The 24,270-nt window shown below is 44.1% G+C and overlaps 1 protein-coding gene across 1 annotated transcript in view; it reads left to right on the top strand.

Moving 5' to 3' along the window:
• Positions 1 to 5,452: 5,452 nt before the first annotated feature.
• CCT8 (chaperonin containing TCP1 subunit 8) overlaps positions 5,453 to 24,270 on the top strand; it is a 196,929-nt gene continuing 178,111 nt past the window's right edge. Inside the window, exon 1 of the mRNA XM_080276213.1 lies at positions 5,453 to 5,578. Coding sequence (XP_080132339.1) covers positions 5,519 to 5,578 — 60 coding nt within the window. The 5' untranslated portion in view covers positions 5,453 to 5,518. The remainder of the gene's footprint in view (positions 5,579 to 24,270) is intronic.

Here is a 24,270-nt window from a genome sequence, read left to right on the forward strand (position 1 = left end):
ACCCCCGGGAAATTCTTGTCTTCCCCAGGTACCAGCGGGAGACGAGGCCGCAGCCCACACCTGATGGCGCGTTCCCCGGTAGACTTCCGCAGTCCTCGGACCCCTAGGCGAGCCCGGCAACCCGTCAACGCCGACCTCCCCCTGCCACAGACCCTACGACGTCAGGCCCGTCTGCTACACCTGTTTGGCCCCAGTCCCTAGGGCCAACACAGACAGGCCTCCCTTCACAGTGACCAGAGGAGGGCCTATAACAGGTCGAGACCCCAGGCAAGAGGGTCTCCCTGCACCGTGACCAGAGGAGGACCTACAACAGGTCGAGACCCCAGACAAGAGGGTCTCCCTGCACCGTGACCAGAGTGGGGACCTACACCTTACAGTGACAAAGTGATATCGCCCCAGAAACTCGGGCAAGAATAGTGACTTCCCCTTCCCTGTACTGATCCAGTGACAGAGTGAACCAGCGGGAATACACCAAAAAGTGTCCGTAAATACCTTCCCCTAACAAAGACTATAAGTTCTGGGTTCATCCGAACAGTGCTATCCCAAAGTCCAATCTAGAGTAGTCCCCCCCATTGTCAGTGTACGCACGGGCGAGAGTTGCCGCGCCGAGCCTAAACAGTGAACTCTAGTGCTCTACCTCCCTTGCTAACTTATAGTAATAATCCCTCCTCGGCTCATCAAGCCCAGACATCTCCATTGCCCCGACACGCTAAGACCTTTTGGACTTTGATACAAGTGAATCCCATCCACTTACGGACTCTTAACCTATTATAAAGCATAATTAAGGAGTGTGTGAATATCCCATATTACATTAACGTAACTCTGTATGTCTGTATCCTCTGTTTATAATACCATCCTATGTGATATTGTTAAGGTGTTGTAATTAAGGTAATAGATGTGTTAAAGGTGGACTGCCTAGTTTTTATGTCCTGTTCCCTTGTTAGTGCATTACTTCCGGTCCGGAAAAAGGACCCCGTTCAGTAGCTAGTGTCTTTAGTACGAGGAGTCGGCCTAAAAACACTCAGCATAACACTGGTGGCAAGCGGTGGTTCTGGATCCGAGTAACGCACGGGGGAACGTTAAAGGAAACCTTGCACAAAGGCAGCTAAGCCGCACATTCAATTACCAAAATTCAACCCGGACCAATGTGACATGGATGTTTATTTGGACATGATCAAACCCCTTTTAGACATAGGGTTCGACTCAGATAAGGAGAAAATTGCAGTCACACTACCGAATCTGGGGAAAATTATCACCAATGTCATACCAAAAGTAGTCCCAGAACTGTCATGGGACCAGTTCACACAAATTGTGAAACAGGCAGTGACGCCATCTCTGGGCACAGTTGTAGCCTTATCGCAACTAGACGCCCTCACATACGACAGAAGCCTCGATGACACCTTCATCCAGGCTAGGCGGCTCGTCACCGCCGCGTACCCGGGCACAGACGCAAAAACCCGGGAACAACTCATATTCCACAAACTCCTCAGGATCCTCCCCAGTTTCATTAAAGACCACTTTACAATACACGAACCGACAGGAGACCTGGATAAAGAAATCAACCAAATAAGGCGCCTTCTAGCCGTCCACTCCTCCCCCAAACGCATTGGCGACATCACACAATTCCCCAAGGACCTCATCCCTGTAAATCCGTGGGAATTTTCTCCTTGCTGCCCGGAGTGCCCAATCCACGACATTCGTGAACAGCTAAAAGCCGCCAGGCACAGCACAGCAACACAAGAGCGCCTACAGGCCTCCCCACCATGCGCCGATCGCCCCAAGCCTCACAGCAGGAACGCGGGACGAGGAAAGCACAGAAGGCGCTCCTTCACTGCCCCCGTGTCCCGCCGTAATGACGGGGGCCACCTCACATCTCTCCCAGTCTATGACAGGGAAAAACATCATCTTTCCTTTTCCTCTCCTCTCACTGCCTCTTCTATTTTGCCCTCCCCTATTCCTACCCCTATTCCTAACCTTCCCACCTCACACACCACTTTCTCCACTACTACCGCCTCCCCCCTGCCTATTCCTCCCCAACACAAAGCCTGCCTCCCCCTTCACAGACCTCCTAGAACCTTTACCTCATCTTCCCCTAACCCACTTCCCAAAACCGCCTCCTCCTGTCTACTCCCTCCCACTACAACCCCGCACCACCCACCACCATCACTTCCCCGCCACTCATTTTCCCCGCCAAAACAGCCAACTCATTCGCTTTCCCTATCACACCATCCTCCCCCTCAGCCTCACCTCCGCCTGCATCTCCTCCGGCTACCCCACCTCCTCCAACCCACCACTCCCAATCACCGCCCGCTACGACCACCACCAACACCGCACCACACCACCCATCACCAACTCCCACCGTCACCGCCGCGGAAACAACCACCACCACCGTACCACCACAACTCCCACCACACCCCACCCGCACCCCACCACGCACCGCCCCATGCAACACATCACCCACCAACTCCCCACGTGCCCAACCACCATCACCGCCGACGCCCACCCTCACCACCACGACCATCAGATCACGACGCATCTTCCGCCCACCATCTACATACACCACTACACCTCCATCTCAGGCATCGTGGAAACTACCAACAAGCAAAATTGAGAGCGTGCTATGGCGCCTCCACGACCGCCCACCCACCAGGATCCGACGGACACCCCAGCTTCTCCGCCTCCTACGCCAGACAAACCGCCAATCCTCCATCCGTCTCTCTTTCAACCCCCACCGAGAGCCAAACACCATGACCAACCATTGGACGAACCTCCTGCAACACCTCACCCCGGTCCATAAGACATTAACCACCATCACCTACCACCTGCAGTCACGGGGTCGTGACTTTTTCACGAGCGACGGTGGTAAAATGCCCGCGACCGGACCTTCCGCCCCCCCCCCCCCCCCACCACCACCCGGCCACCACCACCCCACCACCCGAGGAGGAGATAACGGTCAGGTTAGTGACCCGGGACAAAAGGGTCATCCAACCACCACTGACCTGTGCCCCTTCTTCCCGCAACAACCTCAACACCAGGTGAGCCTAGACCCGCAACAAATTACAAGGCGGGTTAACCATCGACAGCAGTGGGGTGGGACTGATACGTCAGTCCCTCGTAGTCTTGTGGTGACGACCACAACTTCACCCCAACGGGACAGGAGGTCCCTAGGTGAGCCACGGGGTGTTTCCACCTACTGCCACCGCGAGCCACGAGGAAGTCCCTTCCTCTGCCGCAGTAACCCACGTGAGCCACGAGGGGCTTGTCTCCTCTGCCACAGTGAGCCACGAGGGCGTAATACCCTCTGCCACTATCAGGACAGGAGGTCCTTTGACGAGGGAAGAGAGCCCTCTATAACAAATAGGGCAGGAGGCCCAATAGTGGATTGTACGGGGCTCACGCCCCTAGCCACTCTAAGGGTAAGAGACCCTCACACACCGCCACAAGTGGGTCCCAGTACCGATCAACCTGGTGCCACGGCAATTATAAAGACAAGAGAGAGAGTCGCCTCTGTGCTACCCTCCATAAGTGTAAGACAGACCACGGCCTCCGTGTGTCCTCTAGAGCCAGCTAACTCCTGCAGGAGTAGCCAGACACCACCCGGGGGAGTTACCCCTAAAGTGTCACCTGAACAGAGGCCTGGTCCCAGTCGGGACCTACCTCCTACCCCCGGGAAATTCTTGTCTTCCCCAGGTACCAGCGGGAGACGAGGCCGCAGCCCACACCTGACGGCGCGTTCCCCGGTAGACTTCCGCAGTCCTCGGACCCCTAGGCGAGCCCGGCAACCCGTCAACGCCGACCTCCCCTGCCGCAGACCCTACGACGTCAGGCCCGTCTGCTACACCTGTTTGGCCCCAGTCCCTAGGGCCAACACAGACAGGCCTCCCTTCACAGTGACCAGAGGAGGGCCTATAACAGGTCGAGACCCCAGGCAAGAGGGTCTCCCTGCACCGTGACCAGAGGAGGACCTACAACAGGTCGAGACCCCAGACAAGAGGGTCTCCCTGCACCGTGACCAGAGTGGGGACCTACACCTTACAGTGACAAAGTGATATCGCCCCAGAAACTCGGGCAAGAATAGTGACTTCCCCTTCCCTGTACTGATCCAGTGACAGAGTGAACCAGCGGGAATACACCAAAAAGTGTCCGTAAATACCTTCCCCTAACAAAGACTATAAGTTCTGGGTTCATCCGAACAGTGCTATCCCAAAGTCCAATCTAGAGTAGTCGGGGCCCCCATTGTCAGTGTACGCACGGGCGAGAGTTGCCGCGCCGAGCCTAAACAGTGAACTCTAGTGCTCTACCTCCCTTGCTAACTTATAGTAATAATCCCTCCTCGGCTCATCAAGCCCAGACATCTCCATTGCCCCGACACGCTAAGACCTTTTGGACTTTGATACAAGTGAATCCCATCCACTTACGGACTCTTAACCTATTATAAAGCATAATTAAGGAGTGTGTGAATATCCCATATTACATTAACGTAACTCTGTATGTCTGTATCCTCTGTTTATAATACCATCCTATGTGATATTGTTAAGGTGTTGTAATTAAGGTAATAGATGTGTTAAAGGTGGACTGCCTAGTTTTTATGTCCTGTTCCCTTGTTAGTGCATTACTTCCGGTCCGGAAAAAGGACCCCGTTCAGTAGCTAGTGTCTTTAGTACGAGGAGTCGGCCTAAAAACACTCAGCATAACATAACTCTTTCTAGTTTAGCAGAATTTATAGTAGGAAGTATGCATCTCTTCTCTAATCCCTGAAACTGGTTTTTGATTCATGAATAACGAGTGCCATGTACATACACACAGCCTCCAACTGGTGCACGGCTTCACATAAAATGGAAAGGGATTCGCACCGTACCTGGAGGGAAAGTGTGGCCAGCAATTATGTCCATTAACATTTTTAAGAGCATAGGACTAAGAACACCAGCTTGTGGAGTGCCCAGTTCAACTACCCTTTCGTTCGAAAACTGTCCCTGCAACCAAACTCTTCCTGGCCTTTGATCATGACAGCAACTTTAACTCCTTTGGCCACGACTTCGCACCCATTTTGGCAAGTGTCGGAGGAAAAAAAAAAAGTATGCAGGTGTTATTGCCATATACCTCGCGGGAAGATGGTTCACTGGATGTAAATTATTCGAGAACAATCTTTACAATTCGAGAAAATATCTCTATATTCTTTGATATAAACTGTGACGGCCATATTCTTCGTTCAAAATTGTGTCAGATTTATGCTCTCGCATTTTATGTTTTCGGATATCACAGTGAGAGCTAGATATCTTATTCTAGCTCTCACAAATTTGCTGTTTTGATCAATTCATGAGTGATCCCGCAAACAGTTCATATAAATAAAATCTGAAGGAGTGTTGGGAGAGTTAAAAGATGGCGGCATAAAGGCTTCAATGTTATACAGTAAGACCCACCCAAACACAATAAAGGTATCATTCCTGACACACGCCGTCTGGTCGGAGCTTGATTGTACTTCTCGGGTGATTCTGCTCATATAACTTAAAGAAAGAAAATGGCCTTACACGTCCCTAAAGCTCCTGGATTTGCATCAATGTTGAAAGATGGTGCTCGGGTATGTGAGATATTGCTTACATAGTTACTAAGTAAACAGTTCTTAATGCTAACCACATTCTACCGTGGAGAGGTGTTAGTTCCCGTGCTGCATGGCACATGTGCCAGCGAAGTTACAAATTTATTATATACTTTAGAGATTATTAACTTTTAAGTTGCTTTTGCCAGTCATTATTATGTAAATAATTGTCCTCCAAGTCGGAAATGTCGTATCGTCAATGTAATTTCTTATTCAGTGTGGAAATAGTGACAGGTATCAAGCATGAGTCATCGTAATGACACTGGCATTAACATTATCCTCAGTCAATGTTTTTGGTAATAATACATTTTACAGACGGGAGAGGATAGACGTAGTGTAGTTTAATCAGCAGATATATCCTACCCCTTCAGTTATTCCTGGTTCTTTTGTATATAGTAGTAAAACATTACTACAGCAAGTGCAACTGTCTTCTACATTTTCATGATTGGAATTTTGTCATTTACTACAGTTGGGGTATTTTTAGTTTTTTCTTTCACCAGGGATAGGGTTTACCCCTGTTACGTTCACACCCCACACTGCCACAGGCTTCAACAGCCATAGTACAGTACAGGAAGGACGTTGCCCAGTGAGTTGTTCTTCCTATGGTCAGCCTTTAGGTGTGCAGTACACAAGATCAGCTGAGGCGAAAATAAACACTGGCTCCTTAAAGTTCACTGTCTTTATTTTCTAAGCAATTCCATTTAATGCTTTTCAACTTCACTGTTCTCAGAAGCACTGGAGCTATACACTCCTAACTGCTGTTACACTTAATGCTTAACAACACTTCACAGTTATTACACTTAGTGCTTGACACTTCACTGTTTTCTCAAGTTCCAATGATATACAAACTTCAATAACATGTCACTGTTTTCACAAGTACCAAAAATATACAATCTTCACTGACACGGCACTACACCAAAACCGACTGCACTTTACTCAAACTGACTTGACATCTCACTAAACTTGTAATAATCTTTACCCCATCTTATATAAGCTTGCATTGTTCTAGAAACGTCTACATTCTACGAGAACAACAGTTGCCAACTCAGAGACGTGAAAACATGCTATAGTTGTCTCACATTACGTAACACTCTAAATCATTTACCATACGAACTTAAATGACATATTCAACAAGCAATCACTTAAATAAAACATTATAAAGAAAAAGAGCACAAAAACTGATGCATAACTTACGAAATAACTAAGGTCACAAACAGCAGGCAAACTGGCCACTCTGATGATTCGTACCGGAACTTACGGTACCTTACCAGAAACGTCTCGAAGGTACGAGACTACTGTACTTAACTGGCAAATCCCCCTTCATAACACTACCCCTTCTCTAGTTCTTTGTCATCCCGACAAAACTACACAATATACAGTACACAATCATAAACCCTAATTCTAATGAAACATCTAACTGTACACAAAATAATCCTTCAACTCATCAGATCTTCTTCTACGCCACTTTTGACGATGTTCTTGTTCCTCCACACAGTTCACTCCTCCTGGAAGGTCTTGGTCCTCTTCTTGATTCGCTTCTTCTCTTGGGGAACTGTCACCATCTTCTTGCACTTCAGCTCCTTGGTCCTCCTAAACATCCTCGGCTGTGGGTGAGCAAAACTTCTTGGAGATGTCCCAGCTGAACTGTCCTGGCCCATGGTACTGCCACAGACGATTACGTGCACCACCTTTGGGCGAGACTTCCTGCCTCCACGAATTCAAGATGTTACATCTGATAGGCGGTCCAACACAGTGTAAGGCCCGTCCCATGGGCTTTGCAGCTTTGGTGACTGTCCCTTCTTATGCTGAGGATTGTACAGTATAACCAAACTTCGTCACCATCCTTGAAGCTCACTTCACATGCCCTGGCATCGTACTTGCATTTTCATCACCTCTCCTGAAAACTTGAGGGGTCCTCGCACTTGATGACATACCTCAGCCAGTCTTTCCTGAAGGTGCCTCACATAGCTGGTGGTGTCTGTAGGCAGCTCTTCACCAGGTGGTCTTCCCATTAACAAATCAACAGGTAAATGTAACTCGTGGCCCAACATCAGTTTTGCAGGAGTGTAGCCAGTAGACTCATGGGATGCAGACCGATATGCCATCAGCAACACAGGTAATTTTTGGTCCCAGTCTGTTTGTCCATCAGTGCAGTACTTGGCCAGTTCTTGTCCCAGGGTCCAGTTGAATTTCTCCACCATCCCATCTGACTGTGGCCTTAGTGGGGTCGTCCTGGTCTTCTTGATCCCCAGTAACTTGCAGCAGTCACGGAACACAGCAGACTCGAAGTTTCTACCCTGGTCTGAATGTAGCTCTTGTGGCATCCCAAAACGACAGAAAAACTGATCAACCAATACCTGAACAACAGTTGCAGCCTCTTGATCGGGGATGGCATAGGCTTCTGGCCACTTTGTGAAGTAGTCCATGGCAACACATATATACCAGTTTCCTCTCTCATTGAGTGGCAAAGGTCCAGCAATGTCCACCACTACTCTCTCCATCGGTGCACCCACTTGGTACAGCTGAAGAGGGGCGCAACCACGTTTCTTGCGTCCTTTCTTGGCACAACACACATCACAGGCCCGACACCACTCTTCAACATCCTGATGCATGCCAGTCCGGTATAACTTGTGTCGCAGCCAGCTTAGAATTGTCTTCACACTCAGGTGCCCACTAGTGATCTGGTTATGGGAGTCATCCAAGATCTCAAACCTCATCTTCTTCGGAACCACCAGTCGCCAACACTCGCTGAGGCCATTGGGTGTCTCCCTCTGACGCTCCAGTAGTCCGTTGCAATGAAGAAGGTCCCACTGACTCAGCAGCTCCCAGTCGCAGGGCCCAACCTGGAAACTCCTTCCCATGATGGTCACACTGCACTCCGCTGCAGCCACTCCAGCACCGGTTGCAAATCTGCACCCTCCATCTGCATCCTCCCCAGGTCTTTTCTGTCCGACGCCGGCCCCGTCACTACAGTACAGCAGCATTTCTTCCTATGATTCTCATTCCTACTACGCTGCATGTCGTCTGTCCTTCTGTCTTCTCGCTACTATTCATGAAGGCTCTCTTGCATTTCTTCAGTGGTGGGACTTCCTCAGCCTTCTTCTTATCATCCCAACCATTCTGATCCGCAAGTAACTCAAACTGTGCACAGTAAGCATCCCGAGATACTCTACCATCACTTTCTTGAGGTTTCTTCTTAACTGGATCCCCATTATAGCCATGCACTGCACTGGTTTGGGGCCTGAAGACTGAGGCATCATAATTATGTCCGGAACTTGAACCTCCAACATTCTGATTATTCAACCCTGCAATGCCATCTTCAGATGCCCGGGATCCGTCAAGATTCACCATACACTGTCCATTCCCTTCATATGCTCCCTATACACTAACCTGAGGCTCAGCAGTGCAGTATTTCTCTACAGCCTCAATTTTCTCACTAATTATCATCACATGGTCAACTACATGCTTCAGCTGGTTATCTACATGCTGTCTGCACTTCATCACAATTCCCTCACTGATCTTCAGCTAGTTGTCCCCATGATGTTTGCACTCCGTCACTATTTCCTCACTAACTGTCTTCAACTGGTCATCAACATGCTGTTTACACTCCATCACATTATTGCTTACCTCATGCTTCTGCTGCTGTAGCTTGGCATCTACTTCCTCCTTAAGCTGTTGTTGTTCTTCTTCCTTCATTTCCCCCATGATTGTGTCTAGCTGTCCTTGCACTCTCAGTTGTAATTCCCTTTGTTGCTCCTCTGATGCCTCTTGAAGTTGCCCATATCGTTCTTTTTGTTCTTCACGTTGTGTCTGTAGTTGTTTCCTATTTGCCTGAAATAGTTCTTTGATTTCATTCCTGAACTCTTTCTGTTCTTCAATTCCGGCCTGAAATTGTTTTATAAGTTCTTTGGTTTGTGCCTGTATTAGCTCCATGATTGTCGCCAGGGAAATTTCCTCCTCCTGCCCAGCTCGAGACCTTGTCTTCACACCTTCCGCTTCCATGTCAAAGGTTAGAATCACTGCATCTCTGACTAAGCCCACACACCTGACACCAGTGTTACGTTCCCACCCCACACTGCCACAGGCCCCAACAGCAGTAGTACAGTACAGGAAGGACGTTGCCCAGTGAGTTGTTCTTCCTATGGTCAGCCTTTAGGTGTGCAGTACAGAAGATCAGCTGAAGTGAAAATAAACACTGGCTCCTTAAAGTTCACTGTATTTTCCAAATAATTCCACTTAATGCTCTTCAGTTTCACTGTTCTCACAAGCACTGGAGCAATACACACTCTACTAACTGCTATTACACTTAATGCTTAACAGCACTTCACAGTTATTACACTTAATGCTTGACACTTCACTGTTTTCTCAAGTTCCAACAATATACAAACATGAATAACCTGTCACTGTTTGCCACTGTTTTCACAAGTACCAAAAATATACAATCTTCTCTGACACTGCACTACACCAAAACCGACTGCACTTTACTCAAACTGACTTGACATCTCACTAAACTTGTAATAATCTCTACCCCATCTTATATAAGCTTGCATTGTTCTAGAAACGTCTACATTCTACGAGAACAACAGTTGCCAACTCAGAGACGTGAAAACATGCTATAGTTGTCTCACATTATGTAACACTCCAAATCATTTACCATGCGAACTTAAATGACATAATTCAACAAGCAATCACTTAAATAAAACATTATAAAGAAAAAGAGCACAAAAACTGATGCATAACTTACGAAATAACTAAGGTCACAAACAGCAGGCAAACTGGCCACTCTGATGATTCGTACCGGAACTTACGGTACCAGAAATGTCTCGAAGGTACGAGACTACTGTACTTAACTGGCAAATCCCCCTTCATAACACCCCTATTTCGAATGATTTAGATTAACTTCCACCGCAGTGATCCCTAACCCACATTCGGGGTTGAACTCAAATCATTCATTCATCATCCAATCCTACATTGCCCCATGAGGAGCGTTGGAGCCCAGGGCTAGGCAAGTTGGTCCTGACATTTAAGATGAGAGTGACCAGCCTCACTCATCCCTGAGTGGCATTACTTGAGTAATAAACCCCAACCATCCCTTGGATATAAACCCTCACCTGCTCATTCTGATTGGAGCGCTGTAATTACCCACTAAACCACCAGGCGGCAAAATTTGGTTATATGTTTACCACCCAGTGTAGTAATTGATTTCCTGGTGTACAGGAAACCATTTGGCTTGTCACTCAGTGTAGAGTCGCCCATAGGCAGAAGGAGGAGGAAAGAATGAAGGAAAGATAGACAGAAGAGGGAGTGTAAAGTCACCCGTAGGCAGAAGGATGAGGAAAGAATGAAGGAAAGGCAGAAGAGGCTGGAAGGAAAGAAGGATGGAGGAGAGGAAAGGGCAGACACCTGAAAGCAGCATTACACCGAGTGAGTGCCGCCACCTAATACGAAATAAAATCCCCGAAATCAACTGAAATTCTCATTTTTCTTTGTTCATGTTTTCACTAGGGGAAGGATATATCCATATTTCTAATTGGGTGATTGATTGCTTGAATATACAGTAAGAAGACATAACAGACTAATTGAGGCCCAAGTCATTCCAAAAGAAACGAAATTCTGATAAAAGCAACATTTGGACTTCCCCCTGGTAACCTGGACTTTTTCCGATATATCAGACATTTGTCTGGATCGTACCATTGGTTTTTAAATTTTTCACTACCACTGCAGGACTGTACTGTATTATACCTTCACTACAATAATCATTTGGTATAATATATATAATAATACTGTACTGTTCACTGATAGACATATCTTTTGTTTACTTTATTGTGGTGAACATAGCTAAAGTGGTCAAGTAGTGTGGACTGCTTCTGGCTTTATCGGACTTTTTCCGATACTGTATATAGGAATTTAGTTCTGTAACACCTTGATTCCATTGAAAGCGAATACCGGTTTATTGAAGTCCTGTATATCGAGGTCTATCTATCTATCTATTGCCAGACGCCTCAATCCCGTTTGGGGTGGCCACAAACAAATCGCCTCCAAGTCGCCCTGTCCCCCGCCATTTCACTGCCCTGCTCCCAACTCACACCCCCCTCTCTCATATACCTCTCCACCCCATCCCTCCATCTCATCCTCGGCCTCCCCCTTCCTCTTCCCCCCTCCACCTCACTCACATACACTCTCTTCGTCAGTCTTTCGCCCTCCATCCTCTCCACATGGCCAAACCACCTCAGTGTGTTCCTCATAACGCTTCCTATCACATCCACATCCACACCACAACGCTCCTTTATATCCTCATTCGTCAGCCTGTCTCTCCACGTGACTCCACAGGCTCCTCTTAAATAACTCATTTCCACTGCTCTCACTCTTGACTTGTGTCCTTCCGACAATGTCCAAGCTTCACTTCCGTACATTAGAGTTGGTATCACAATACTGTCATGTAGTAACTTTTTCACTTGTAATTAAAATCTGGCAGCGCAACTGCCAGGGTCATATGCCCCTGGCTGTATTTCAAATGGTTTTGAGACTAGTTTCCTCCAATTTTTTTTTTTTTTTTTTTTTTAATTTAACCAAACCTAACCTATGGTAATGTAATTAAACTTAACCCCATACCTGAGATACGTTTGTGAAGGAAATGTCATAGAGAAGACCCCCCCTAGTTTGAGGAGTTAATCTCATAGAAAAGGCTGGAATACCCAGTGGTCTTGACTGTATTATATGACAATAATACAGTACCTCAGGACTGACCAACAGGTGACGACTAAGGACCGAACAAAGGACATAGTATGAATTGTGACATGGAATGTAAGGGGTGCGAATGATGAGGTGAAAAAGAGAGAGAGATTGTCCAGGTGCTTGAGGATGCAAAAGTGGATGTATGTGTAATAACTGAGACAAAATGGAGAGGTGAGACTGTGAAAGAATGGGAGTATGGATGGGGTATATGTGCAGGAGTTGGTGAGAATGAGAGGGCAAAAGAAGGAGTTCGTGTTGTTGTGTGCAAGAGGTGGAAGGAGAATATAAGAGAGTATGGATCCGTTGGCTTAAGGATTGTGTGGGTAAGACTGAAAGTTGGACTACAAATGTGGGATATTGTGTGTGTGTGTGTGTGTGTGTGTGTGTGTGTGTGTGTTCTTACCTAATTGTATCTTTACAGGAATGAGTCAAGCTCGTACTGTCCCGTGTCTTAAACCATATTTATTGTACATATCCTTAAATTTGTGAATTGTTTTGGCACACACTATTTCATTCGGTAGTGCATTCCACTGATCAATTGCTCTGTTTGGGAAACTGAATTTCCTCACGTCTTTATCACCTCTCTTCTTATGCAGTTTTTTGCAGTGTCCTCTTGCTGATGCTTCCCCATAGGTTAAGTAAACATTTATGTCTATTTTCTCCTTCCCTGATATGCATTTATATAGCATTATCATGTCACCTCTTTTCCTTCTCTCCTGTAGTGTTGGTAGATTCAGTTTATTTAGTCTTTCTTCATAGCTTAGATCCCTTAAGCTTGGTATCCATCTTGTAGTGGCCCTTTGAACTTTTTCAATCTTGTCTATGTGTTTTTTGAGATGAGGACTCCAGACTACTGATGCATACTTCAGGGTTGGTCTGATGAATGATGTTATTATCCTTCTTAGCATGTCTTCATTTATGTATGTGAATGCTATTCTCACATTTGCAAGCAGTGTATACATGTTCCGTACCTTCTCACTGATGTGGTCAGCCGGAGATAGTCTGTTATTGATAATCACACCTAGGTCCTTCTCTCTTTCTGATGTGTGTAGGGTTTTATTTCCTAACGTATAATCCCAATCAGGTCTTTTTCCACTTTTACCAAACTTGATTACATGACACTTGTCCACATTGAATTCCATTTGCCATGTATTACTCCATTCATGAAGTTTATTTAATTCTTCTAGTAGCTCTTTACAAGAGTCTGTGTTAGTAATTCTCCTTTGTATTTTTGCATCATCTGCAAACATATTTAGATAGCTTTCATTTCCAGTGTTACTGTCTATATCATTTATATACACTAAAAACATGATTGGTGCCAGCACTGAGCCCTGTGGTACTCCACTAGTCACTTTTTTCCATGATGAGTAGTTTCCCCTTAGTACTGTTCTCATTTCTCTTTTTTTGAGAAAATCTTGCATCCAACAAAACAGTTTGCCTCGAATTCCTCCTTGATGGTACAGTTTCCATAAAAGTCTTTTGTGTGGTACTGTGTCAAATGCTTTCTTGAAATCTAAATAGATACTGTCCACCCATCCTTCTCTTTCCTGTATTGTGTCTGTTACTCTGTCATAGTAGCTCAACGGATTAGTAACACATGATTTTCCTTTTCTGAAACCAAACCGTCTTTCTGTTATCATACTGTGTTCTTCTAGATGATTTACCCAAGCTTTTCTTATAAGCTCTTCTAATACCTTGCTTACAACACTGGTCAGTGATACTGGTCGGTAGTTAAGTGGATTTTGTCTATTCCCTTTCTTGAATAAGGGGACAATGTTTGCTGTCTTCCAAATATCAAGTAGTTTACCTTGACTCAATGATTTCTTGAAAATTAAAAATAATGGTTTACGTAACTCCTCTGCACGTTCTCGTAGCACCCAACATGAAATTTCATCAGGACCATTTGCTTTTCCTCTGTCTAATTTACTTAACTCGTCCTGTATTACTTTTTCTGATATTTGTATACCTGGTAGTTTGTGTGGGCATGCATGTTCCACATAGTACCTCTCAAAATTTTTTTCTTCTGTAAAAACTGATTGGAAATTCTTATTTAGTGCTTCACAAATATCTTTCTCTTGTGTATAGGTGATTCCCTCGTCCATAATGGATTGTATTATATCTTTTACTTTGGTTTTGCTTCTGATGTAGCTGTAAAATAGCTTCGGTTGATCACTACTTTTATTTATGATATCCTCCTCAAACTGTTTTTGGGCTTCCCTCCTTATTCTTGTATAATCGTTTCTTGCCTGTTTGTAATTATTATATGCCCTTTCACTATTGTGTCTTCTGTATCTATTCCACAACAAATCTCTTCTTTCTTTTGATTTGTGTGTGTGTGTGTGTGTGTGTGTGTGTGTGTGTGTGTGTGTGTGTGTGTGTGTGCGCAAGATCATGCAAATATAGTGAAAGAAGTGTTCTGGACAAAAGTGGAAGTGTGCATGGAAAAGTTTGTAAGGAATGAGATAGAGTTTTTGATTGGAGATATGAATGGAAAAATAGGGAATGTGAAGATGGATGAAGTAGTTGGTGAGTGGGTTGTGCCTGCAGAAGTGGATGAGAATGGCAGTGCTTTAGTGGACATTTGTGCAGGGAGGGGGTGGGTGATAGCCAATACCCTCTTTAGACACAAAAGGATCCACAGGTATACGTGGTGAGTGATGAGAAGTGAGGGTAGGGAACTGAATGAATAGAAGGCAGTGATTGATCATGTGTGTGTGGATGACAGAATGAGAAGATGTGTAATGGATGCAGGAGTATACAGAGGTGGTGGCGAAAGTCAAGGTTCAAATGAAATGGAGGAGGAGGAGGGAAGGACAGGAGGAAGTAGTCCATACAAGGAGAGTTGAAAGATTACAGAAGGAGGGAAAAAAGGCAGAGTATAAGAGAGAAGTGGAGGAGTGAATGGGTAAATATGATTTGGAACAGATGGGGGACATGGAAGGTATGTGCAAGATATTCGCAGACGAAATCTGTGCAGCATGTGAAGTGGTGTGTGGGGTGACAGGGTTGGCACCAAAGTGGGTAACCCGATTTTACCCACCCGGGTTTTTTCAGTAAAACCCACTTGAAAAAACCCACTATTTTACCCACTTTACTGTTTTTTTTTTTTTTTTTTTTTTTAAATAATGTATTTCATAAATTCAGTTTTATTTGATTAATTGGTTATATTTTTGCACACAATATCAGAAGTAAATAATAGCTACGGTACTTGGTCATATTCTGTTTCACTGGTTAAAAAAACACATGACACCTGTGCTTAAGATTGGGTTAAAAAATCCTAATAGTATGTAGCTTGAATTCAAGGTAAATTTCCTTGGTTTTCATCTGGTGAACACAAACTTTACAGCCAGCACTACCTGTCTCTAATTTTGAGAGTTTTAAAATTAAGAGTAAAATTGTTTTTGATAGATTTCTTTCCTCTTCCTTCTGCCAGTGGGTGACTCTACACTGAGTGCCAAGCCAAATGGTTTCCTGTACACCAGGAAACCATTTACTACGCTGGGTGGTATCCATATAACCAAATTTTGGCGCCTGGTGGTTTAATGGGTAATTATTGTGCTCCAGTCGGATTGAGCCGGTGAAGGTTTATATCCAAGGGGTGGTTGGGGTTTATTGCTCACGTAATGCCACTCAGGGGTGAGTGAGGCTGGTCACTCTCATCTTAAATGTCAGGACCAACTGCCTAGCCCCGGGCTCCTACGCTCTTCATGGGGCAACGTAGGATTGGATGATGGATGGATGGATAGATATGGTTTTTAGTTTTATTAACCGAAACGCGGAGCGTCGCGTTTGTGACGATCGCCAAAAAGGACATAACAGCGGATCGTCGCATTTGCGATTCGAATTAATTTTGAATAAACACGGGCAAGGATGTTCCAGCTGGAATTGTCTATCAGTATCACCACCCTTTAGCTACAATTAGCATACTTGATCTTTGTACTACTGACCTCCGTTGTTGCCAAGTATCGCGTTTTTCCCCCCTCCCCCCCCCACCACGGCCCGGCCAGCCTGGCTGTGATATATGGCAGCGCTCTGACTGCTCAGAACTGTAAATCTGCGCTCTCCTCTCACAAGCAGTTTATGCTAATAGGAAACACTTGTTTCCCCAGTTGTCACACTAGCTTTTTTTCGTGCGGTTTGCCCATGTTTAGCGTCAGTTTACCGCAGGCTTTCACAGTGACATTATGGCGAGTTCTAGCTCTTCCGAGTCAGTGCGAGTGGCTGACAGGAACGAGAATAAAGTGACAGGTGTAAGGCAGAATAAAAGCGCGCCACGGTGATCTTTTGGGAAGTAATATGATTGAAAATAATGTAGTATACATGTTTTTAGCTGTGAAAATGGAAATGTTTGTTGAGTGACGGGAAGACCGCCGCCGCGCTGCATGTCGGCTGTACGCTTCGTTGATTTTAGCCTTATTTTCAGTGCTTATTGTACAAATACGGATTCCAGACTACCTGTACGTTGTAGTATAAAGTTTACTGTGACAGAATGAGGCTGTGGTAGAGGGGAAACCGGGTTGCTGGAGGTGTGAAAGTGAAGATTTTGTTACCCAACTTTTCAAGTCTCCACAAGTCCTTGGGTAGTCCACGAAGGCTCAACACCTGTCTCTGGAGAAAGCTGAATGTAAGTACTATCTGCCATACCAAGTATAATGTTCTAGGGTTAATCTCTGATTTTTGGCTAATATTTTCCTACAGGTACTCAGACTGCGATCCTACCCCACCACCCAGGGGGGTCGGCTGTCCATGGCCGCGTTTTAGGGGTTAAGGAGTGGGGTAAATTTGTTATATAACAGTAGTCGTTACTGGAGTTAACATATACTATATATTGTCTCACATCATTACTAAATATCAATAATTCTATAGAAATATAAACATTGCTTTCCGTTTAAAATAAATGTATTTTATAGGCTTAGATATTTGGTTACCAAAAGCTGTTATTACTGTTAAGATAATGTGTGAAATCACTTATGCAACAGAATTTTCAATAATAATTATTTAGAAGATTGAAAAATGCAAGTAAATAATTACCAAAGAAAGGAGAGCGCAAGGCAAATGACTCCTTCTCCTACTATTGTGTAGTGTGGACTTATCTTTGCCAGCTCATGAGTTGTGCAGTGCTGTCAAGCCTGTCATGTTGAAGTATGTTTTGCTGTGTAGTAGGCAGCCCAAGGATAACAGCCAAACAGGTCAAAACATGAATGTGTTCATTTCCCTCATTCAAATAACTGTGTGAAAAATAAGATTTTATTGGGCTATTCATAATTATGTATATCGGAAACATTTTATTTAAGTTTATGGTAAACTTTGAAAAAAAAAAACACTTTTGCCCATTTTGGGTGGGGGGGGTATTTTGTGGGGAAAAAAAACAAAAAACAGGTGGGTTGGGCTTTTTCAAAAAAAGTTTTTTTTTTTTTTTTTTTTTTTCCGCCAACCCTGTGGGGTGAAGAGAAGACGAAAGGGAGTGCAAGGAATAGCATGGTGGAATGAGGAGGTGAGACAGGCTGTAGCACAAAAGAAGATGGCTTATTGCGGGTGGATGAGAAATGGGGCATGGAGGAAGTTGAGATACAGAGGAGAGAGTTTTATGTAGAGAGGAAGAGAGATGAAAAGATTAGTAACAGAAAGTAAGAAGAAAGTGGATGAGGAATTTGGAAGGAATCTGAGTGTAAAGTGGAGGGAATGTATGCAAATGTTCTGGAAAGAGATAGAGTTTGACAGGGTGATCAAGAAGTAAGTCGGGAAGTGAAAGATTCATTCATTCATTCATTCATTGCCAGACGCCATGTATCCCAGACAGGGTGGCCAAGGGCTTAGAGTTAATTGTTTTACAGGGAGGGGCACTACTCCTCCACCAACCCCACTTGACACGTAGGGAGAAAGATGAAAATGGTATATTGCTAGTGGGGAAGGGAGGAAAAAGTGAACAGATGGAGAGAACTTTTTAAGGTGTAATTGAACATAGAGAATGAAAATAATGCAAGTATAAGTGACTGGGAGGAAGATGGAAATGAGAAGAGATGAAAGAATCAGTAGGGTGGAAATAGTTTAAGCAGTGAAGAAAGTCAAAGTGAGGAAAGCCCCAGGAATTGATGGAGTGTGTGGTGAAGTGCTGAAGCATGGGGGAGAGATAGTAGTAGAATGGATGTGGAAGATGTGCAGATTGGCCTGGGAGGAAGGTAGAGTCCTGGAGTATTGAAAGTCTGGTACGGTATAATTATTCCCCAGTAAAAAGGAAAAGGAAATAAAGAGGTGAGTGGTAATCATAGGGGCATTTGTCTTCTTAGTGTAATAGGGGAAATATATGGTAGGATACTTATTGATGGAATTAGGGAAGTAACAGAGAAATTAGTTGAAGGACAGGGAGGTTTTAGAAAGGGAAGTGGTTGTGTAGATCAGATACCGTATTCATTCTTAGGTCTTTAGTGGAAAAGTTTCTAGAGAAAGGAAAAAAGTTGTATGTGGCCTTCATGGATTTGGAGAAAGCATATGACAGGGTGGATAGACAAGGAATGTGGAAAGTATGAAGGATATGTGGAGTAAATGGGAAATTGCTGAAGAGTATTTATGAGGGTGCTATGGCTGCAGTGTGAGTGGATAGTGAACTGAGTGAATTTTTCTGTCTGAATGTTGGATTGAAACAGGGATGTGTCATATCCCCATGGTTGTTCAATCTGTATATGGATGTGGTTACGAAAGAGATGCAAGGTAGGGCAGTGTGACACGTATAAGAGAGGGCAGTGTTTGGAAACTCCCTTTATTGTTGTTTGCAGATGATACTGTATTGTTAAGTGAAGACGAAGGGAAACTGCAAGGCTTGGTGAAGTGAGTTTTGGAGTGTGTGTAAGAAATGAATATAAAGGTAAATACTGTATAGGGAAGAGTAAAGTTATGGTCGTTGAGAGAAATTAAGTCACTGAATGTGCAATGAGGCTGGATGAGGAGGCAATGGAAAATGTGAGTGTGTTTAAGTATTTGGGTAGTGTGATGGGTAAGGATGGAAGTTTAGAGGGTGAAGTGCTTGAAAGGGTATGGCAGGGAAGAAAGGTTGCCAATTCTATGAAAACAGTGATAAGGAGCAGGGAAGTGAGCACTGAAGTAAAAAAATCCCTGCATGACATTATTGTGAAACCAACTCTTAATGTATGGAGGGAGGGGGAGGCTGGGAATGAGATGGAGGGATTGAGTGGAGAGGTATATGAGAGAGGGGGATTTGAACTGGGAGCAGGGCAGTGAAGTGGCATTGGTCAGGGCGACATGGAGGGGATTTGTTTATGGCCACCCCCTATGAGATTGAGGTGTCTGGCAATAGACAGACAGGTGTTCAGGAAAGTAATTTTATTACAGTTGTCGTGGGGGTATATGTTACTGTGCACTCTTAACCCTTAATTAATCACCAAAAGGGGTAAGGTAAAGCTCACAAGAAAACTTACTTTACACTGTAACATACACACACCAAAGAAAAAGCCAGGATTCATTTTACAAAGGGGAATTAGAGGTTTCACCAAACCTGTTTCAGCGGTTTGCTACCAGGTGGTCTAGCGTCGCCCATCCTCAATTAAATATTTTGCGGGGTTTTAAAGACGTGTGAAATTGTACCTAATTCTAAGTTTATAATAATACTGCTGTTTATACGAATATTTTTTCCTATTCAATCAAGCGCATATATATATATATATACCTGTAAAGAAAGATTAACCAGGCTTTCAGAGAATCTTAGCTTGGGGACCAAAATAGTGTGCTGTCTGTTTACGTATATTTGAATAAATCGTGTGCAGTTAGTAAAAGGAGATTACCTTCAGGACTTCTGATGTGTGTGTTTTAGCATGCTTTAAAGTAGTAAGCAGTTCCACTGAAAATAATGTACTGAATGATTGCTTAGTTGGTGAGTCAGCCATATTAATCCAAACAAACGGCAGCTCAGTACGACACTACTGTACAGTATAATAATAACAGAGTACGAGGAGTTGAAGTTTAAACCTACTAAACTGTGCAGTGGAGCCGGGGAAACATTTAAAAGAATTATTTGTGTTAGACTCTTGTTACTAAGATGACCAAGATGTTCAACAGGTCCGTATTGTTAGGAGAAGTCATACATCAGGCAGGGCAGCATATCGAAAGGTGTTGCTAAATATGCGCCTACACATTTATTTTCTTTTGTGGATACTAGCGAATGACAAATATTTTAATCACTGTTATCTTGCTTTATGGATGGTTCTAGTAAAATTGCCTAGGTTTTGTCTCTATGTTGTGCTTACAGAGATGAGTAAACTGACGAAAGCGGAGTTTACAAAATGACACTTATAATACATTATATATAATCAAAGGGCTCCCATATTGTAATTTCTTTGTAGCATATCATGCTATCTGGGTAATTTGATGAGTAAGATATGTTTTGAGGTGTTTTACTTTGTGTCAAAATTAAAAAGAAATGAAGTACTGGCTACTTTTTCAGAGCCTACTCCGCATCAAAGCTGGGCGACAGAAGCAAACCTAGTAACAGATTTCTGAAACAGGATCTGGTGAAGTCTCTAATTCACATAGGCCTCAGAATACAAATATAAAACGAGTTATTTCTTACCTAACCAGATTACAATCAGTGGAAGCTATGTACTCACAGAGCTTGAGGAACTAGGAGAACATGTTGATGATATAATCCAGATATAAACCACACACTAATGTAAATGGAGAAGTGAATCAAAAATGGGAAATGGTGCACAAACAGTGTATATTGTAATCAAAGTAATGTATTTAGTAATGTGTGAAAATATGAGGAAAAGTGTAACGTGTCAGTAAGTGACAAAAGTGACAAAATGTGTCAGAATTTGTGACCAAAAAAGTGACAGAAAGTGTGTCTCTCACGGACCTCAAGCTTATAAAGTAGCCTTATTCCACCTTTCCTGACTAACGAGCCACTAGGCTGTATTAAGAGTAATCTCCAGCCATACACAAACAATGGAGGCACCTGCTGCCAATGGGGGCCTTACACATCTCACACATAACCATTAGTGTGCCGTCAAGAAAGACAAGAAAGTGTTTTTTAGAATTTTGTTGGCAAGTACTCTCAGTTTGTTCCTCCCACACTATAAGTGACACCCACTGATGGTCAAGGACAAAAGGATCTCTGCGTAATTTCTGGGAATAACAACAAGCGTTATCTGCCCAAAAGCAGAAAAACTGACTGCTAAGCAAACACAGTGAAGATAGGGTTATACCCTTACAGGCAGCAAAACTGATAATACAAATTGTTTATTGTTCTTGACATCTCGCCTATTTTCTTAACTGTACTTTATCTTATCATCTATTTCATCCATTTGCTACTGGGGTAACTATGCCAGCGACACCTCCCGTCCTGAAAGAAGAAATTTTCCAAGGGGAAATTTCTGGATACTGTACAAATTTAAGTTCTGGACAGGTAATCTTCTAAAATATTAGTTACACCTTTTACATGTCAAATCTCTAATGCATATTCCTGTAAAAATAGGGTCCAGCCAGTCAATCTAAGATTTTTGTCCTTAAATCGAGAAAAAAATTTCAGAGGGTGACCCTGGACTAATATACACAGAGAAGTGTTGAAGGGCAAGTATGAGTGCAAGGAGTTCTTTCTCAATAGTTGAATAATTTCTCTGGGCCTTGAATTTTTTGCTAAAATAGCACACAGTCATCTCAGAGCCTTGGTCATTATCCTGAAGCAAAACTGCACTGGTCCCTAGGCCACTGGTATCAACAGCTAATTTAAAGGGTTTATCAAAATTTGCAGCTTGAAGCACTGGGTGACTTGATAGGATGGCTTTTACTTTAGAATAGGCATCCTCACATTCTGACTTCCACTCATTCTTGACACCTTTTCTTAACAAATCAGTGTGGGGAGCTACAAGATCAGAGAAGTTCAGGACAAAACGTCTGTAGTAGCTACCCTACCACACCCAAGAATCGCTGCAACTCTCTCTTATTTTTGGGTTTGGGGGAATTGACTATGGCCCGAACTTTAACATCAGGTGGACTTACTTGGCCTAATCCGACCATATAACCCAGGTAATGCACTTGAGCCCTTACAAATTCACTTTTAGTTAAATTAAGCACTAAATTAGCAGAGGACAGCCTCTGCAGCAAGGCATTTAGGTACCTCGTGTTTTTCCCAGGTGTCACTAAAAATAACATCTTCATCAATGTAAGTCTTACAGTCTTCAGCATTCTTGGTGAGATAATTCATCAGCCTTTGGAAGGTGACAGCAGCATTCTTCATACCGTAGAGCATGGCCTTACATTTATAAGTATTGCCACCAACTACAAAACAGGAATTTTCTTGGGCTCTTTCTGTGAGTGGGACTTGCCAATAACCCATCATCAAATCTAATTTTATAATGAGCTTGCACTACCTATCGCATACACACAGTCATCTACTCTAGGAAGTGGGTAGGTATCAGTCTTGGTAAGGGAGTTAACTTTATGATAATCAACACAAAAGTGATGTGACCCATCGGGTTTTGGAACCACTATGACCAGGGAGCACCACCCGCTTTGACAGGACTCAGTTAACCCCTGCAGCAACATATAGTTCAGTTCCTCTTATATGATGGTCTGCTTCTGAGGACTAGCTTGGTAGGGGGACTGCTTTACAGGGCTGGCATCTCCAACAGCCACGTCGTGCTCTGCCACTTCCGTCTGTCCTGGGGTGTCCCGGAAGACATCGGGGAACTTCCTGAGAAGGGCAGCAAACTCAGGACACCACTCTGCAGTAAAATGAGAGAGTTTATCAGTTAATGTACTCCAAGGATCCTGGTTTTCTCTCCAACTAGTTGTCTGGTCCAAAGTCAAAGGACAGCCCTCATCTTCCACCAGCTCAACAGCCGACACCACACATGCAGCACTAGGGGGGTCCACATCTCATATGTGGTACTTCTTCAACATATTTACATGGCACAGTCTTTGTTCCTTCCTTGGGTCTGGGGTTAAGATGACATAATTGACTTCACCTACCCTCTTCTCTACTGTATAAGGGCCTGCAAAACTTTCCTGCAGTGACTGACCATGAATGAGAAACAAGACAAGAACTTGATCGCCTGGGTGAAACACTCTGTTCCTAACTTTCTTAGAGTGGTCATACCACCTCTTCATCTTCTAAGATGACTTAAAGTGTGCCCTGGCTACTTCCATACTATAGGACAGTCTTTCTTTGAATTTTGACATGTACTCCAGCATATTAATTTTGTCATCATGGCCAAAGATTAACTGAAATGGGGAGTAGCCCAGGGACTCACTCGGTGCCTCTTTGGTTGCAGAAAGTAGAAAAGGCAAACACTTGTCTCATTCCTTTTCATCAACACAGAACTTTTTAAGCATACTGTTCAAAGTCTGGTGATACCTCTATAATGCACCCTAACTTTGAGAATGATATGCTAAGGAAGTGATCTGGGAGATGCCTAACAATTAAGGGTTTTTCTGAACAGTCTGGAATTAAAATTACTGCCTTGATCTGACTGAATTTCCTTAGGAAGATCAGAACGGGTAAAAAAGGTCAGCATCTCTTTTACATCCAATTTAGCTGAAATATTTCTCAAAGGAATGGCTTTGGGATATCTAGTGGCCATGTCTAACATGTGAGGATGTACTGGTGGCCTGAGGAGTTTTTAGGGAAAGGGCCAACAATGCCCACAAGGACTCTTGTGAATGGGGCCTCAAACACAGGTAGAGGAATAAAAGGAGCTGCAGGGATGGGCTTATTGCTCTTACTGACTAGCTGACAGGTGTGACATGACCTACAGACCCGGGAGACATCTCAACGGATTCCAGGCCAGTTAAAATGCTGCCAGATGCAGGAGAGTCTTCCTCACCCCTAAGTGACCTGCTAAAGAAAAGTCATGAGCAGTGGACATAATTTTTTGCCTATAAGGTCTTGGAACCACCACCTGATGTACAGTCTCCCACTCGTTATCACG

This window comes from Coenobita brevimanus, chromosome 64, assembly GCF_032717465.1.
Source record: "Coenobita brevimanus isolate Jiangsu-jjx chromosome 64, ASM3271746v2, whole genome shotgun sequence".
In the NCBI taxonomy this organism is placed as follows: Eukaryota; Metazoa; Arthropoda; class Malacostraca; order Decapoda; family Coenobitidae; genus Coenobita; species Coenobita brevimanus.